Here is an 18,070-nt window from a genome sequence, read left to right on the forward strand (position 1 = left end):
TTCCATCATACTTCAGGTATTCTACAATAATATTATTTTTCTGTTTGATCTCCTTATCCCTTGAACCTCTTGCTATTCAGAAATTATTAGTCTCAGTTTTGAATGAACTCTTCCATCATCCTGGGTTAATAATTCCAAATATTCATCACTCATTGTGTAAAGAAAACCTTTGTCCGAAATGACCAGCCTGTTATTCTGAGACTTACAACTCCTCACGCGAGATACTAAAGGCAGGGGAAAAAGAATCCTCCTTGCACCTCATCAGCTGAATCCTGTAAGAATTCTCAATGGAACTTCCTCTCATTCCTCTAAGCGCTACAGAATCCTGACATGGCCTCACACATAAAAGTTGCTGGTGAACGCAGCAGGCCAGGCAGCATCTCTAGGAAGAGGTACAGTCGACGTTTCAGGCCGAGACCCTTCGTCAGGACTAACTGAAGGAAGAGTTAGTAAGAGATTTGAAAGTGGGAGGGGGAGGGGGAGATCCAAAATGATAGGCGAAGACAGGAGGGGGAGGGATGGAGCCAAGAGCTGGATGGGTGATTGGCAAAAGGGATATGAGAGGATCATGGGACAGGAGGCCTCGGGAGAAAGAAAGGGGGAGGGAACCCAGAGGATGGGCAAGGGGTATAGTGAGAGGGACAGAGGGAGAAAAAGGAGAGAGAGGAAAAGAATACATATGACATAGCCTCCATAGTTTCTCCACACATGCCAAACATCTACAGAACTTTCACTGTAATCAGTCCAGTGAATCTTTGCTACACTCCCTCTACATCCTTCTTTAGGTAGAGACCAAAACTGTACAAGTGTTCCAGGTGCAGTCTCACTAAGACATTGTACAACATCTTTAAATCCACACCCAAGATCATCTTTTAATAAAGGTTAACATATCATTTGTTTTCATTATGGCTTTCTGCTGTTTTCAGTGACTTACGTGTAAGAACTCCTAAGTGATCAACACTATGCAGTCTCACCATTCAAAACACTCTGCATTTGTATTTTGTGCACCTAAGCGAACAATGTTACATTTTTTCCACATTATATTCCATCTGCCACATTCCTGTGCAATGACTTGGCTTATCCATATCCTCCTAAAGTCTCTTTACATTCACCTCACTTCCTACGTTCCCACCTAGTCTCACATCATTGGCAACCTTGGAAATATACCTGGTCCCTGTTGATGTAGCCTGTGAACGATTAGCACCCCCACAATATTCTTATAAATTGCAGCTTGTCAACCTGAAAAAGAACAGTTTATTCTGACTCTTTGCTTTCTGTAAACAACCTGTTCTCAATTTTTTCAGCATATTGATCCCAATACTCTATGCTCTAACAATGTAAGTCAGTCTCTTCTGCATCATGTAATTGAAAGCTTTCCAAAAGTTTTATACACCATGTCCACGGCTCCAACTTATTTATTCCACTAGCCACATCCTCAAGGAACTTCAGTACCAAATTCAAACAAGATTTTCCTTTCATAATTTCCTGATTACTCAACTTTATTCTTTTTTATAGTGTCCTATTATGATGACTTAGGTAGTTCCTTGTTTTCTCCTACTTTCTTAAATAGTAGTGTCACATTTGTTACTACCATTCAAGCCAACAGGATCAATTCCAAAATCTATAGAGGTTTGGAAGAAGATAACATGGAAATTCATACTCTCTATAGCCAGCTCTTTCAAAGCTCTGAGATGTAGATCTTCAGGTCCCTGGAATTTATCAGCTTTCAGCCTCACCAAATTATCTTCTGCTTTTTTTTACTAACACTTATTTTCTTCACTTTCTCAATCTCACTAAATCTATAATTCATGGGTATTTGTCATAAGTTCCATGAAGACCAACTTAAAACAGTTCTTTAATTCACCTGGCATTATCTTATTCCCCATTATAAATTCTCACATTACTGTCTATAAAAAGGCCCGCATTTGCCCTCACGCCTTTCTATTTTCTATACCTCTGGAAAATCTACCAGTCCACATTTGTTCCTTGCTGATTTCATCATTATGTTTACTGGTTAAGTATTTTGTTAGCCAATTCATTGAAACAAATAGATGAATGTAAAACAAATGTATTTCCCACAGTAATTTCCAGATTTGTTCGATTTCATGTTTAAAAGCAACTCATGCCGTATAATAATATCACGTAGCACAACCTTAAAGCTCAAGGATGTGATTTTAATAATTTATCAACCAACTGCCCATAATTTGGCTATAAACACTCTGTTATCTCGATAGGTTGTATCTCAGTTTACGCAGAATTGTTGAAGCTTACTTACTGAATTACCAAGACAGTGGGTAAATTTCCACTTCTTCCTCCATCTATATCTACCAGACAATTTGACAATGGCTATCCATTGCTTATTGAAAATTAGGAATGGAGGTGGCTATCAGGTGTAAGCAGTAGCCGAGTTGTTCTTGTTTGCTGTTGGTGTGCTGGCGTTCTGGTTTGGATTGGTAGAAATGGACTTGACTATTAGGAACTCCTACAATGATATCACAGGGCTGGGAAGTTGGTCTCCAACAAGCACAATCGATTTCATTTACGTGAGTTGTGGCACCAAACACTAGAGTGGTTTCCCCTAAATATCCACTGACTTCGGTTCATCTGGGTTTCTTAATGCCACATTTGGCCAGACGTTGCTATGATATCAAGGACAAGCATCCTCAACTCATCACTGATTGGGCCAAGGATGTGATGAGGTGCTGAGGTCTACTTGTTCAGGAAAACCCTAAAATAGGTTTAGTCAGTAGAACATTGGTGAGCAAATGCTGTCTGACAACAATTACCAGCAGTTTTCTGAAGGAAATATTCAGGGCAGATCAGTTAGACAGCACTTATCTAAGTGGTTCTCTTCATGGTTTCTTTTTCCACATTGCTAAGTAGATTCCAGCACAGTAAAGGAAAAGTATCAGTATGCTCAGTTTGCTCAGCCCTTGCTGTACTCATTGCTCATCCCTGATTTCTAATATCATATGGAGTTAATTAAATAGGCTGAACACTGGTATCTGTAAGAGTGGGGATCGCAGAAGGAAGCCAAGATGGATCAATTATTTACCATTTCTGATCACTTGTCTCAGTCTTGATTTTGGCAACACACAGGAACTCACTGTTGTTGAGATCTGGGTTGTTCAAAGAGCCCCATTAGCTCTATCATTGTCCAATTCAATCCAAAACCAGAGGTGGAAGGGCAGTAGAGATTTTACCTTGTTTGCTGATTAGGTGATCACTTAGATCTTTAGACTGCATGCCAGTTCTGTTATTTCAACATCTTGGCTTTAGGTGTACTGTAGCCCTCATGCAGCCTCCTGCAAGCTCTTCTCCATTCCTCGCTAAATCAAAGTTTGTCCCTCTGATTTACGTTAATAGCGGAGTGAGGCCAGACTGCAGTGAAATACCTTTTTGCTGTTGCTGTTGGTTCCAGCTGAAGCACCTGATTGCTAATTTTAAGTTTAACCATAGATCACTATCATCTGAGTGAATACAGAATTAGGCTCAGTGTTAAATATCCTCTTCATTCTGGCATATTAAATATGAAATTAATCAAGAGATTATGAAAATTATATAAAGCATGTTTTCCTTCTATTTAAATAAGGACAATTACTTTCAACAAACAATTTTTTTCACCTAAAATGAATTGACAGTCCCCTTCAATAAACAATTATGTTTCTTAAATAGCTTATTTTAAGACATTAGCCACATAATCAACAAACATTCCGTTGCAAGACGCTGGTAGTCATGAATAATTTTGATGCATAAGTTAGATATAGAAATTAATAATTAGATATATTTACAAAGCAACATGCAATTGCAAACAAAATTCAACAGCAGCAAAACAATGATGTTATAGTGAAAATATAGAATCAAAGGCAATGCAGTTCCCATTCATTACGGAATTACGAGACCTACAGAAAAGAATATTTTACCATAAATGACCATTTATGACAACCTTCCTTACTTGCACTGATTGAATAGAAATAATTGCAAATGTGACTGTTAGCTTGTTACTCACTTATCTCTCCAATAATGGTAACCATGGTGACCTACAATGTCTTCTACAGCTGCCAGAATATGGTCAAAAGCCTTTGAAAAGAAGAAATAAACAATAGCATCAAATTTCCAAGCATGGGTCTGATGCCAGGAATAAATGGCCACAAATCAAGATGGATTTTTTACCCCCCACAACTGATCAAAGAAGATGGAGCAAAGTTAAGAGCAGTGCCCAACTGCTATACTCGGAGCAAGCTTAACACACTAAATATGAATAAATAAATATATGTGAAGCATGTTCCATTAAAGACAGACCCTGATCAACAGGGGAACAAACCATACGGATGGAAAATATGTTTGTGGGTCTAAATGAGTACTGGTTATCATTTGTGATTAACCAGGATGACACCATTTATTCTCTGTAACTTCCGCCACCTCTAACGGGATCCCACCACGAAGCACATCTTTCCCTCCCCCCCCCCCGCTTTCCGCAGGGATCGCTCCCTTGTCCATTCATCCCCCCCATCCCTCTCCACTGATCTCCCTCCTGGCACTTATCCTTGTAAGCGAAACAAGTGCTACACATGCCCTTACACTTCCTTCCTTACCACCATTCAGGGCCCCAGACAGTCCTTCCAGGTGAGGCGACACTTCACCTGTGAGTCGGCTGGGGTGATATACTGCGTCCGGTGCTCCCGATGTGGCCTTCTATAAATTGGCGAGACCCAACACAGACTGGGAGATCATTTTGCTGAACACCTGCACTCTGTCCGCCAGAGAAAGCAGGATCTCCCAGTGGCCACACATTTTAATTCCACATCCCATTCCCATTCTGATATGTCTGTCCACGGCCTCCTCTACTGTAAAGATGAAGCCACACTCAGGTTGGAGGAACAACACCTTATATTCCGTCTGGGTAGCCTCCAACCTGATGGCATGAACATTGACTTCTCTAACTTCCGCTAATGCCCCACCTCCCCCTCATACCCCATCCGTTATTTATTTATATACACACATTCTTTCTCTCTCTCTGCTTTTTGTCCCTCTGACTATACCCCTTGCCCATCCTCTGGGTTTTTCCCCCGCTCTCCTTTTCCTTCTCCCTGGGCCTCCTGTCCCATGATCCTCTCATATCCCTTTTGCCAATCACCTGTCCAGCTTTTGGCTCCATCCCTCCCCCTCCTGTCTTCTTCTATCATTTTGGATCTCCCCTTCCCCCTCCCACTTTCAAATCCCTTACTAGCTCTTCCTTCAGTTAGTCCTGACAAAAGGTCTCTGCCTGAAACGTCGACTGTACCTCTTCCTAGAGATGCTGCCTGGCCTGCTGCATTCACCAGCAGCTTTGATGTGTGTTGCTATTTATTTGAGATTTTTCACTGCAAAGGTGTCCTGGACTGAACTGCTATTACAGCAATCAGTATAATAACAACTATAATATACAAATCTCTGCCATTCACTGTTCTTCTACAAGTTAAGCCAGATGTGGATTACCCCTGAAAGAAGTGTAACTCAATGTCAATTAAAAATGCTATCCTGTCACAGTCTCCAAATTCCTCTCCATAGTCATAGCAAAGAAACAGGCCCTTCTACTCATTTAGTCCATGTCAATCAAGATGTCCCATGCAAGCTAGTTCCATTTGCAAGCATCTGATTCATAACCTTCTAAAACTTTCCAATCCGTGTACCCATAATCTAAACCTTTCCAATCCACAGACCCATAATCTTCTAAACCTTTCCAATCCATACACCCATAACCTTCTGAATCTAACCAATTTGTGTACCCATAACCTTCTAAACCGTTCCAATGCATGGACCCACAACCTTCTAAACTTTTCCAATCCATGATCCCATAGCCTTCTAAACTTTTCTAATCCATGGACCCATAACATCTAAACTTTTCCAATCCTTGTACCTGTACAAAAGTCTTTTAAAAGTTGTCATTGTATCTGTCTCATCACTCAACCGGTGGCTGATTCTGCATAGATACCACCCTTTGTGTTAAAAGGAAAGTTGCCCCTCAAGTTTCACTGAAATCTTTCTACTCTGACCTTCAACCTATGCCTCCAGGCCCTCTAGTTCTTGATAGTCCAGCTCTGGGGGGATGGGGTAGGAACTAAGTATGAATAAAGTCCTAGTTTTTCCAGATTCACACTCTAACTCAGGCCTTCAAGTCCTGGTAGCATCTTTTGCAAAATCCTTTCCAGTTGAATGTCTCTACTATAGCAAAACAACCGAAACTGAACCCAATACTCCAAGGGAAGCCTCACCACCATCCTGTACAACCACAATATGACCTTCTTGTCAACCTGTGACTGTACTTTCACTGAACTATGTACATGAACCCCAAGGTCTCTCTGTTCTATCGCACTCCCCAGGGCTTTACCATTCACTGTGAAAGACCTACTTGGATTTGACTTTCCAAAATGCAGTATCTCACACTTACCCAAATTAAACTCCATTTACGATTCCTTTGCCTACTTACTCAGCTGATCAACACCCTCTGTGATTTTGATAACTTTCTTCATTGACCACAATATCACCTATTTTAGTGCCATCTGTCAACTTATTAACTACACCTTTATGTTCTTATACAAATTATTGAAATTGATGACAAACAGCAATGGGCTCAACACCAACCCCTGATGCACACCACTAATCGCGGCCCTCTAGTTCGAGATCCAACCTTCTACCATCACTGTCTGCTTTCTACCATAAACCCAATTGCATATACAATTAGCCAACTTTCCTTCCATTCCCGGTGACCTAATCTTGTTGAGCAGCCTACCATGTGAAACCTTGTCAAAGGCCCTACTTAAATCCATATAAAACATGTCTACCATCCTAACCTCATCAAGTTCCCCGGTCACATCATCAAAAACTCAGTCAGGTTTGTAAGACATGGCCTTCCATGCACAAAACCATACTGGTGACCCTGCATTAACCTATCTTCCCAGGTGTATGCATATCTCATCTCTCAAGAGTCCTTTCACTAACTTACCTACCACAGACGTTAGACTTATTGCTCTACAGTTCCTAAATTTTTCTTTGCCTCACTTCTTAAATAAAGGCACAACATTGCTACCTATTGGCACCTCACCCATGGTTAACAATAATGCAAGCATCTCGGAAAGGGGTCCCACAATTTCTCTGCAGTCTCCTACAGTTTTCTTGGATAAACCTGGTCAGGCCCCAGAGATTTGTCTACTGTCATAACTTTTAAAACACCCAGAACCTTCTCATTTACTTTTTCGAGTTCTTAAGTCTTCATGTCTTTTTCCATGGTTAAAAACAAAGGAAAAATATTCATTAAGGACCCTCCCTGTCTCATGCAACTCCACACAAAAGTGCAGCAGAGGATGTCAGCAAGTGGAAAAAAAAATTGACACATCTCTGGAGGTGATGATGGCTGAAACCATGTCCAGAGGTAATTAGGGGCCTCAGAAACAAGAAACTGCATGCAAGATTGGTGCAAAGAGCTCAATGCCGAGTCCAAATAGCTCCAGGAAGAATGGTCATTGGGGTAGCCGAGGAGAATCAAACCTCTCACTCCAATAGACATCTATTATCACTCACACTGACACTTGTTTGTTTAATTTATTATAATTTTTTCCTTTCAGTATCTGGATGGCAGAGAGATCCCATTCTCCAAGGAATAAGAACAACTTCAGAATCAGAATTATTATTACCGGCATGTGACGTGAAATTTGTTAACTTAGCAGCAGCAGTTCAATGCAAAACATAATCTAGCAGAGAGAAAAATAATAAAAAATAAAATAAAAATAATAATAAACAAGTAAATCAATTACATATATTGAATAGATTTTAAAAACGTGCAAAAACAGAAATAGTGCATTTTTTTTAAAGTGAGGTAGTGTCCAAAGATTAAATGTCCATTTAGGAATTGGATGGCAGAGGGGAAGAAGCTGTTCCTGAATCGCTGAGTGTGTGCCTTCAGGCTTCTGTATCTCCTACCTGATGGTAACAGTGAGAAAAGGGCATGCTCTGGGTGCTGGAGGTCCTTAATAATGGACGCTGCTTTTCTGAGACAGCTCTCCCTACAGGTGCCCTGGGTAGTTTGTAGGCTAATACCCAAGATGGAGCTGACTAGATTTACAACGTTCTGCAGGTTTTTTCGGTCCTGTGCAGTAGCCCCTCCATTCCAGACAGTGATACAGCCTGTCAGAATGCTCTCCACTGTACATATAAGTTTTTTGAGTGTATTTGTTGATATGCCTAATCTCCTCAAACTCCTAACAAAGTATAGCCGCTGTCTTGCCTTCTTTATAACTGTATCGATATGTTGGGACCAGGTTAAATCCTCAGAGATCTTGACACCCAGGAACTTGAAGCTGCTCACTCTCTCCACTTCTGATCCCTCTATGCGGATTGGTATGTGTTCCTTCGTTTTACCCTTCCCGAAGTCCACAATCAGCTCTTTTGTCTTACTGATGTTGAGTGCTAGGTTGTTGCTGTGACACCACTCTACTAGTTGGCATATCTCACTCCTGTACGCCCTCTCATCACCACCTGAGATTCTACCAACAATGGTTGCGTCACCAACAAATTTATAGATGGTATTTGAGTTATGCCTAGCCACACAGTCATGTGTATATAGAGAGTAGAACAGTGGGCTAAGCACACACCCCTGAGGTGCGCCAGTGTTGATCGTCAGCGAGGAGGAGATGTTATCACCGATCCGCACAGATTGTGGTCTTCCGGTTAGGAGGTTGAGGATCCAATTGCACAGGGAGATACAGAGGCCCAGGTTCTGCAACTTCTCAATCAGGATTGTGGGAATGATGGTATTAAATACTGAACTACAGTCGATGAACAGCATCCTGACATAGGTGTTTGTGTTGTCCAGGTGGTCTAAAGCCGTGTGAAGAGCCATTGAGATTGTGTCTGCCGTTGGCCTATTGTGGTGATAGGCAAATTGCAGTGGGTCCAGGTCTTTGCTGAGGCAGGAGTTGAGCCTAGTCAATACCAACCTCTCAAAGCATTTCATCACTGTAGATGTGAGTGCTACTGGGTGGTAGTCATTAAGGCAGCCCACATTATTCTTCTTAGGCACTGGTATAATTGTTGCCTTTTTGAAGCAAGTAGGAACTTTCGCCCATAGCAGTGAGATGTTGAAAATGTCTTGAATACTCTCGCTAGTTGGTTGGCACAGGTTTCTGGAAACCTGTGCCAACTTCTGGAAATTCGTAAGCACTCTGTTCACTCCAAACACTCTCACTCTCACTCTCTCTCTCTCTCTCTCCCCCCCCCTCCCTCCCCCACCCCACCATGCACAGATCGTTCCGCTGCTCACAGGTCTGAAACATTAATCCCATCTTTCTGTGGCTGTAATGAGCTACTGGCCTTGCTCAGCATTTCAAAAGCTACATTTTAGACTTAGAATTATTTTATTTTAATCCCATCACCTCATAACTCCTCATCTTAAATAACTCTCCTATCTTTTCAAAGGTTCTCAGTTTTTATTCACAACTTAACCTTTTGCTGCTGGTGATAAATTTTATGGCTCAGTAAATTGACCACAATCTCCACAAGTAACATCTTACAGATCTGAAAATTTGATATATTAAAACCGCAGTTATTCAGTTCAACAAAACACAGTAAACTCATACAAATGGGTGCCCTTTGGTATTTATTTTAATGGTTATTGTATGTGTAAGATATTTACAAAGGTAAGTCAGGAAAATGTCGTGTAACCCACTCATCAAACTTAGCTCATTAGCCGACTCAGACAGCCACGGGACTCCGCGGTGAGGAGGTCACCTTTCATAAACAATATTGAATAATATTCATCTAGGGTCGGTATGATTTGGGGTTCAGCCAAACAGGAATGTTGTGATGTTCAGATTAAAGATTAAAGAAACCTCAATTTGATCGAACGCTGCGTAAATACTGCTCATACGCAATTGTCAGTCAGCAAGAAATAACAGATCGTACACTGCATAAAATTATAAAGAAAGTTTATTTACAAATTTCAGCTTTATGGAACAGTTAGTAGGAAAAAGAAATAATGGCTCATTTCAGTTAGCCCAGTCCAAGTGTGCACATAAGTGGAGCTCATCTTGAAGTTGTTCTTCTTACTCACGCACTGGACCCATGGTCTGCATGAAAGCACACACCACATTCAGAAGCTCCACTCGAAATCCATCTCAAACTAACAGACTCTCTTTCGGCAGTATTGGTCCTTCCTCCTTGGAACTATTTATCTGAAGAAAACACTTTCTGCACCAGCATGCTCCTTCCATGGTATTCAGTCATCTTTCCTTCTGTCCACTCTGCAGCTCTCCCCAGAAAGACCATAAACCCCACCAATGTCCATCACAAATCTCTCTCCGCCCAGCTCGCTCTACAACCTTCTCCAAATTCCACCGTCCCAAGTTGAACATCATAGCCCCTTATCTTTAGTTGAAACCAAATCATTCTACCAGCAGGTCGCACCGCTTTTGCAGAAGCAGCTAAAATGAAATATCTATAGTAGAAATCTTAACCAGAGCATTACAGTGGGATGGTTTCATTGTGCAACTGATTGATCGATTTTGTTCCCTGTGAAACATGCAAAACAAACTAGGCTAGTTAAGCAAATGCCTATTTAAAGAACACCTTATGTACCCACATATATGCTTTGGTTGGTAGGTTGTGAGCCAGTGCCTGACAGACTTACAATAGTGGAGGATCAAGAACAATAGCTAACAAGAGTGTAAAAAAAAAAGATCAATTTTAAACCAATAAATAACAAATTAAATTATTAGGTCTGAGTACCTACACGTTCATGTAACTCTTCATTCAATGTTGGCTTATGATGATCACTACGCTTTACCTTCAGCCATTTAATAAGAGGTTTGATCGTCAACCCCTGAAAATAGAGATATGTTAGAAGTGGTTGGTTTATAATCACAGAAAGTACTCAAAGCAATTAAGCAAAGGTTTACTTGGTCCTGGAAACCTCAGTTGACTCAGTAGCCCATTAGTTGCCTACTGTTGACTTCTGATTTCCGGTGCATTCATGTTGTTTAACACCTAAATCAAATTGACCCTCTACATTTTAATGGTCAGTTATTGAATGTCAATGATGAAGGTACAAAAGCATATTATTTATACATTTGTTAATTACTCTTATGTTAATGACAAGTTTAATGTAAGTTAGCTGCAAAGTTAGGAAACTCATCAAGGCAAATTTGCATATTATGTATATCTGATTAACTCAGTAAGAACAACAGCCACTGATCTGAGAAGGAGTATACAATCAGTGGCCACGTTATGAGGTAACCAACAATATCCAGAAAGAGGCAGTTCTGTGGGTGAAAGTGCTTTGTTAATGAGAGAGGTGAGAAGGGAATGGCCATGTGGATTTTGTGGAACTTACTTCATATTCAACCATGTAACTTCACTGTAAAGATCTGAAGAAAGGATCATCCTTCACTGTTACTAAACTGAGATGTACACTCAGTGGTACAAGCAACAGTAACTCAAATAACCACACAACAGTGGTGTGCAGAAGAGCATCTCTGAATGCATAAACATTGAACTTGAAGTGGATGAGCTACAGCGGTAGAAGACCTCGAACATACTCTCAGTGGCCACTCTACTGGGTACAGGATGTACCTAATAAAGTAGCCACTGAGTGTACCTCTCACTTTAGTAGCATTGAAGGATGACCCTTTCTTCAGACCTTTATAGTGAAGTAACATGGTTGAATACGAAGCAAGTTCCACAAAATCAACATAAAGTACAAAGTTGAACTACTACGGTCCAAACATTTAAATCCTTTCCCAGAAATGCTTTATTTGTACAGCTAATCCTTCTGTCATAGCAATATCTGGTTATAATTATGTGGCTGAACAGTCCACAACAACATCACATGCATTCCATTACATCAGATCTCTTGGTAAAATATTTGTTCAAAACTGCAGATTTTGGATGGCTGAAGGGTTTCAACCTGAAATGTTAACTCTGTTTCTCTTCACACAGATACAAGCATTGTGAGTTTTCCATCCCTCTGCTATTGAGTTTTAAGTGTAACTGACAGGAAGCCAGTTCTGACTGCTTTTTCATAGTCATAGTCATACTTTATTGATCCCGGGGGAAACTGGTTTTCGTTACAGTTGCACCATAAATAATTAAATAGTAATAAAACCATAAATAGTTAAATAGTAATATGTAAATTATGCCAGGAAATAAGTCCAGGACCAGCCTATTGGCTCAGGGTGTCTGACCCTCCAAGGGAGGAGTTGTAAAGTTTGATGGCCACAGGCAGGAATGACTTCCTATGACGCTCTGTGTTGCCTCTCGATGGAATGAGTCTCTGGCTGAATGTACTCCTGTGCCCACCCAGTACATTATGTAGTGGATGGGAGACATTGACCAAGATGGCATGCAACTTGGACAGCATCCTCTTTTCAGACACCACCGTGAGAGAGTCCAGTTCCATCCCCACAACATCACTGGCCTTACGAATGAGTTTGTTGATTCTGTTGGTGTCTGCTACCCTCAGCCTGCTGCCCCAGCACACAACAGCAAACATGATAGCACTGGCCACCACAGACTCGTAGAACATCCTCAGCATCGTCCAGCAGATGTTAAAGGACCTCAGTCTCCTCAGGAAATAGAGACGGCTCTGGCCCTTCTTGTAGACAGCCTCAGTGTTCTTTGACCAGTCCAGTTTATTGTCAATTCGTATCCCCAGGTATTTGTAATCCTCCACCATGTCCACACTGACCCCCTGGATGGAAACAGGGGTCACCAGTACCTTAGCTCTCCTCAGGTCTACCACCAGCTCCTTAGTCTTTTTCACATTAAGCTGCAGATAATTCTGCTCACACCATGTGACAAAGTTTCCTACTGTAGCCCTGTACTTAACCTCATCTCCCTTGCTGATGCATCCAACTATGGCAGAGTCATCCGAAAACTTCTGAAGATGACAAGACTCTGTGCAGTAGTTGAAGTCTGAGGTGTAAATGGTGAAGAGAAAGGGAGACAATTCAGTCCCGTGGAGCCCCAGTGCTGCTGATCACTCTGTCGGACACACAGTGTTGCAAGCACACGTACTGTGGTCTGCCAGTCAGGTAATCAAGAATCCATGACACCAGGAAAGCATCCACCTGCATCGCTGTCAGCTTTTTACAAGCATTACAACTTTGGAGACCTTAAACTTGAGTGATTGTAATAAATAAACATCATTAAAAGTTCTTAAACTGTTTGGCGAGACCTGATGCAGACTGGGGGATCGTTTTGCTGAACACCTACGCTCTGTCCGCCAGAGAAAGCAGGATCTCCCAGTGCCCACACATTTTAATTCCATGTCCCATTCCCATTCTGATATGCCTATCCACAGCCTCCTCTACTGTAAAGATGAAACCACACTCAGGTTGGAGAAACAACACCTTATATTTCATCTGGGTAGCCTCCAACCTGATGGCATGTACATTGACTTCTCAAACTTCTGCTAATGCCCCACCTCCCCCTCGTTATCCGTTATTTATTTATTTTTATACACACATTCTTTTTCTCTCTCTCCTTTTCCTCCCTCTGTCCCTCTCACTATACCCCTTGCCCATCCTCTGGGCTTCCTCCCTCCCCCTTTCTTTCTCCCTGGGCCTCCTGTCCCATGATCCTCTCATATCCCCTTTACCAATCACCTGTCCAGCTCTTGGCTCCATCCCTCCCTCTCCTGTCTTCTCCTATAATTTTGGATCTCCCCCTCCCTCTCCCACTTTCAAATCTCTTACCAACTCTTCCTTCAGTTAGTCCTGACGAAGGGTCTCAGCCCGAAACGTTGACTGTACCTCTTCCTAGAGATGCTGCCTGGCCTGCTGCATTTACCAGCAACTTTTATATGTGTTGCTTGAAATTCCAGCATCTGCAGATTTCCTCGTGTTTGACTTAGGAAGAACAGCTTGGGTTAGGGAGCAGTAAGATGCCATGTGGCCAAAGTGAGTCAACATGTTTGCTTTAAAGGGCATGTTGTTAAGTACATGATGAAGAAAGAATATGAAGGGGAGTGAATATACGAGGCTGGGCAGATGCTTATTTATAGTCTAAACAATGGAAAAAGTCTCCTGAGCTTAATTTGTTCCTGTACTCCAAGTTTTGCAGCGTCCAGCAAAAGCTTCCTGGATGTCATCTTTCAAAGCTCAGACTGCAAGGAAGATGGAAGTAGGTTTTAACCCTAATGATGTGAAATAACTTCCTAGCCTGATTAGATGCCCAATATGGAATTCCAGTCTGAAACCACAGGTATTCTGACCTGTGAAGCCAAAACTATTTCATAAAAAAATCTGTATTTTTCTTATTGCATTCTGTCTGAATTGTTCAATCTCTTTTCTGAATGAGGTGGGTATTAAACAAAATAATAGTTGTTCTTGTTTAAAAAAAAGCTGGATAATGAGAGCTACTATTTTAATTTCAGTTGAATCATTCTAGTGACTCATCCATGCTTCTGCAGTGTGACAGCTCCTGGAATACAGGCGTTTGATTGTTCAACACTGCTACCTGCTAGAACAAAGCGGATACAAGTGGTGTTTTAAATGTTTTTATTGCATATTACAAGCTTCATATTCAAAGTAAATGTTGAACATGGGTAGCAGGACAATAAACGCACACACACCTATTTATTTGTCTCTCCATCATCTAATCTATACATTTCATTCTAGAATTGAACAGACCTGGTTTTTGTTATTTCAAAGACAAAGACTAATGACAGTTGGAGCACTTAACTTGAAGTGCGTGCCAGTAATTATTATAATTAATGACGCAAATGGCAAAAACCAAGAACACATTAGATACATACAATACTTTCTGCATCATTGCATTGATCTGGTGTTCTGCATGTCTTTGATGTTTGACACAACTCCCTGGTAAATAAACAGGATGACTTCTCCAAGGCAATGCAATCAAAACCCCAGTTGCAGTAAAATGTCTCCTTCTCACTGAGCTAAGGAAACTACAGTACATTGAGCATAAACAAGAGAGAATCTGCAGATGCTGGAAATCCAAGCAACACACACACACACACACAAATGCTGGAGAATCTCAGCAGGCCTGGCAGCATCCATGGATAAAAAGTACAGTCGATGTACAAAATGTTGACATTGATGTTGCCAGGCCTTCTGAGTTCCTCCAGCATTTTGTGAGTATATTGAACACACCCATTCAGCACCCAATCAACTGCTCCATCGATCTCATGTTGGTAATGCTGCAGTGCCCTTCAATTCATTTAGTCTCCACGCTATTTGACTTGTCCACATCTCCAGGCAATTCCTGTCCCATCTTTTCTCTCTCCTCCTACTTCTATTGTCCCAATCACACTCAGTTCCACAAAAGTGCTTTCCCATCTCCTCTCTATGTTCAGAGACTTATTCAGCTCTGTTGAGATACATTTCATTCCTTCAATGTAAAGATTTTCAGAACATCACAAGTTTAGCCTTTTACTCAGCTTGACAGGCAGCTTCGATCCTCTCCTCTTGTGACATGGCTCTAATCAACAGTGTTTGTTTCTACATTCACATAATCATAAATCTGCTTTCCCTCCATAGGTTTGTTTCAAAAGTTTCTAATTGAGTTTCTGGTCTTACATCCTTGCAATATGTCAGCATTTCCCCACTATCAATTCTGACATGACCGATAATGAATTTTGCCCTTAACATTCTGTCCCATTTTCTATACAACTACATACATCTCTGCTAGCATTTTCTTTTAGGAATGTTGTAGTTCAGCTGCTGTCTTGATTATTTTCTGCAACTTTAGATCAGATCGGATGTTTATATAAATGTTAGTACATATCTAAAATCTGCCTTTGGCTGATAATTTTAAACAACTTACAAATATCAACAACAAACTGAATGCTAAAAATCTGGAATACACATGAAAGCTCTGAAGAACATCAGCAGGCCCAGCAGGGTCTCTGAAAGAGAAAACAGCTGATATTTCACATTGTAGAACACAAAACAAAAAGAATACAGTACAGGAACAAGCTCTACGGCCCACGATGTCTGTACTCATGAAACCAATTAAACTAATTCCATCTGCCTGTGCGTGGTCTACGCCTTTATTCTCCACCTTTTCATGTGCCTATCTAAATTCCAACAAAAACTATTATTATATCTGTTTCCACCACCTCCCAGGAGCACGCTTTAGGCTCCTAAGGTGCAAAAAAAAGGTACCTTATAAATCTCCTTTAAATTTTTACTCCCCTCACTTTAAAGGTGCTCCCTCTGCTAAAAACACTTTGACTATCTAGTATATCTGTACAGTAGAGCTCACATAATTTTACATCCATCTATCAGATTTCCTCTCAGCCACTTGTATTTCAGAGAAAGCAAACTGTATTTGTCCAAACCTTCCTTACAGCTAATACTCTCTAATCAAAGCAACATCCTGGTAAACCTTTCTGCAACTTCAAGGTTTCCACATCCTTCCTGTAATGCTGTAACCAGAATTGCACTTCCATTATCTTCTATTTTTATTTCAGATTCCCAGCTTTTCTTTTTAATCCACTGACTAATATAGGATAACACATAGTATGCCTTCTTTACTATCAATATCCTTGTGTTGCCACGTTCAGGGAGCTTTGGACATGCATCCCAAGGCTCCTCTGTGCACGTGATTCTATTTATGGTATATCTTTCTCTTACATTTGACATAAAGTGCAATACTTCCCAAATTGAACACCATTTACTATTTGTCTGCCCAGATTTCCAACTGGTCTATAACCCACTGCAAGCTTTGACAAACTCCTTCACTATCTAAAACATTGTCTATTTTTGTGCTATATGCAAATTTACTAATCAGCCCACCAACATATCCATCCATTCATTTACAAACGTATATATATTACAAACATTTTATACTGGCCATCTCTTCTCTCTACTCCGAGGGTTTCAACCCAAAATGTCAAACTTTCTTCCTTCCCACAGATGGTGCTTGAATTCCTCCAGCAAATTGTTTGTTATTCCAGATTCCAACATCTGCAATCTCTTATGTCTGGAAGCAATAGAGGTCCCAGCACCAACCCTTGCAGAACACGCTGGTCTCAGATCTCCAGTCAGAATAACACCACTTCACCCTCTGTCTTCTATAGCCAAGCCAGTTTTGAATCCATTCTACCAAGCCACCATGGATTCCACATGCCCTAATCTGCTGAATCAGCCTATCAAGACAGATCTTGTGGAACACCTTACAGAAGTCCATGTAGACAACACCTACTACTCATCAGTCATCGTTGTCACTTCCTTGAAAAATTCAATCAAGTTCATAAGACACCATTTCCCCTGTACAAAGCCACTGTGAAAATCCTTAATAATTCCATGCTTTCCAAATATGATCAAATCTTATCCCTAGGAATCTTACCCAATAATATCCCTGGACTGAGACAAGACTACAATTTAATTGTTTGCGTCCTCTGCTTTCATTTTTAAATGGCAGCTATTCTTTAGTCCTTTGGGACTTCATATGTGGTGAAAGAGAATAGAGATCTCCTTGAGGGTTCTAGTAATCTCCTCCCTTAGCTCCCTCAGTAACCTGAGATAGATCCCATCAGGCCTTGAGGACTTATTCACCTTAAAGTCTTTCAAGAGACCCAACTTCTTGATATCATGGCCTAAAGTATTAACATATGCCTTCCTCCACTCACTGTCCTCCATGTTCCCCTCCCCCATGGTGAATACCAATGCAAAATACTCTTTAGTATTTCACCCTCTTCCACTGGCTCCAGACACAAATTCTTGCAATGGTCCTTACCTTTCCTCACCTTCCATTTTGTTTTTAATGTATTGCTTATATAAAGTGTCCTGTGATCATCATTAATCCTATTCACCAAGGACACCCCATGGTCCTTTTTAAGCCTCTTTAGTCCCCTTTTAAAATTTCATTACTTCCTTTCTATTCCTCAAGGACCTTCTGATGCCAACTTTGTTAACCTTACATATGCTTCTTTCTTCATAAAGAACCTATCTGCACCCAACTTCACATAATCTTCAACATTGCTCTGTATGTTTTACAGTATAGGGGATTAAAGGAGTGGGGGAAGGATGCATGTCAATAAAATAGCAAGATGGCATATCAAAGGCACTGG

At 40.9% G+C, this 18,070-nt stretch overlaps 1 protein-coding gene across 1 annotated transcript in view; it reads right to left on the reverse strand.

Annotated features, from left to right (window-relative positions):
• Positions 1-18,070, reverse strand: part of slc9a5 (solute carrier family 9 member A5) — a 181,203-nt gene that overhangs the window by 75,896 nt on the left and 87,237 nt on the right. Inside the window, exons 8-9 of the mRNA XM_072279421.1 lie at positions 10,766-10,855; positions 4,010-4,080 (exon numbers count right to left, since the gene is read on the reverse strand). Of these exons, the coding sequence (XP_072135522.1) occupies positions 4,010-4,080; positions 10,766-10,855 (161 nt within the window). The remainder of the gene's footprint in view (positions 1-4,009; positions 4,081-10,765; positions 10,856-18,070) is intronic.

Source organism: Mobula birostris, chromosome 15, assembly GCF_030028105.1.
Source record: "Mobula birostris isolate sMobBir1 chromosome 15, sMobBir1.hap1, whole genome shotgun sequence".
Taxonomy (NCBI): Eukaryota; Metazoa; Chordata; class Chondrichthyes; order Myliobatiformes; family Myliobatidae; genus Mobula; species Mobula birostris.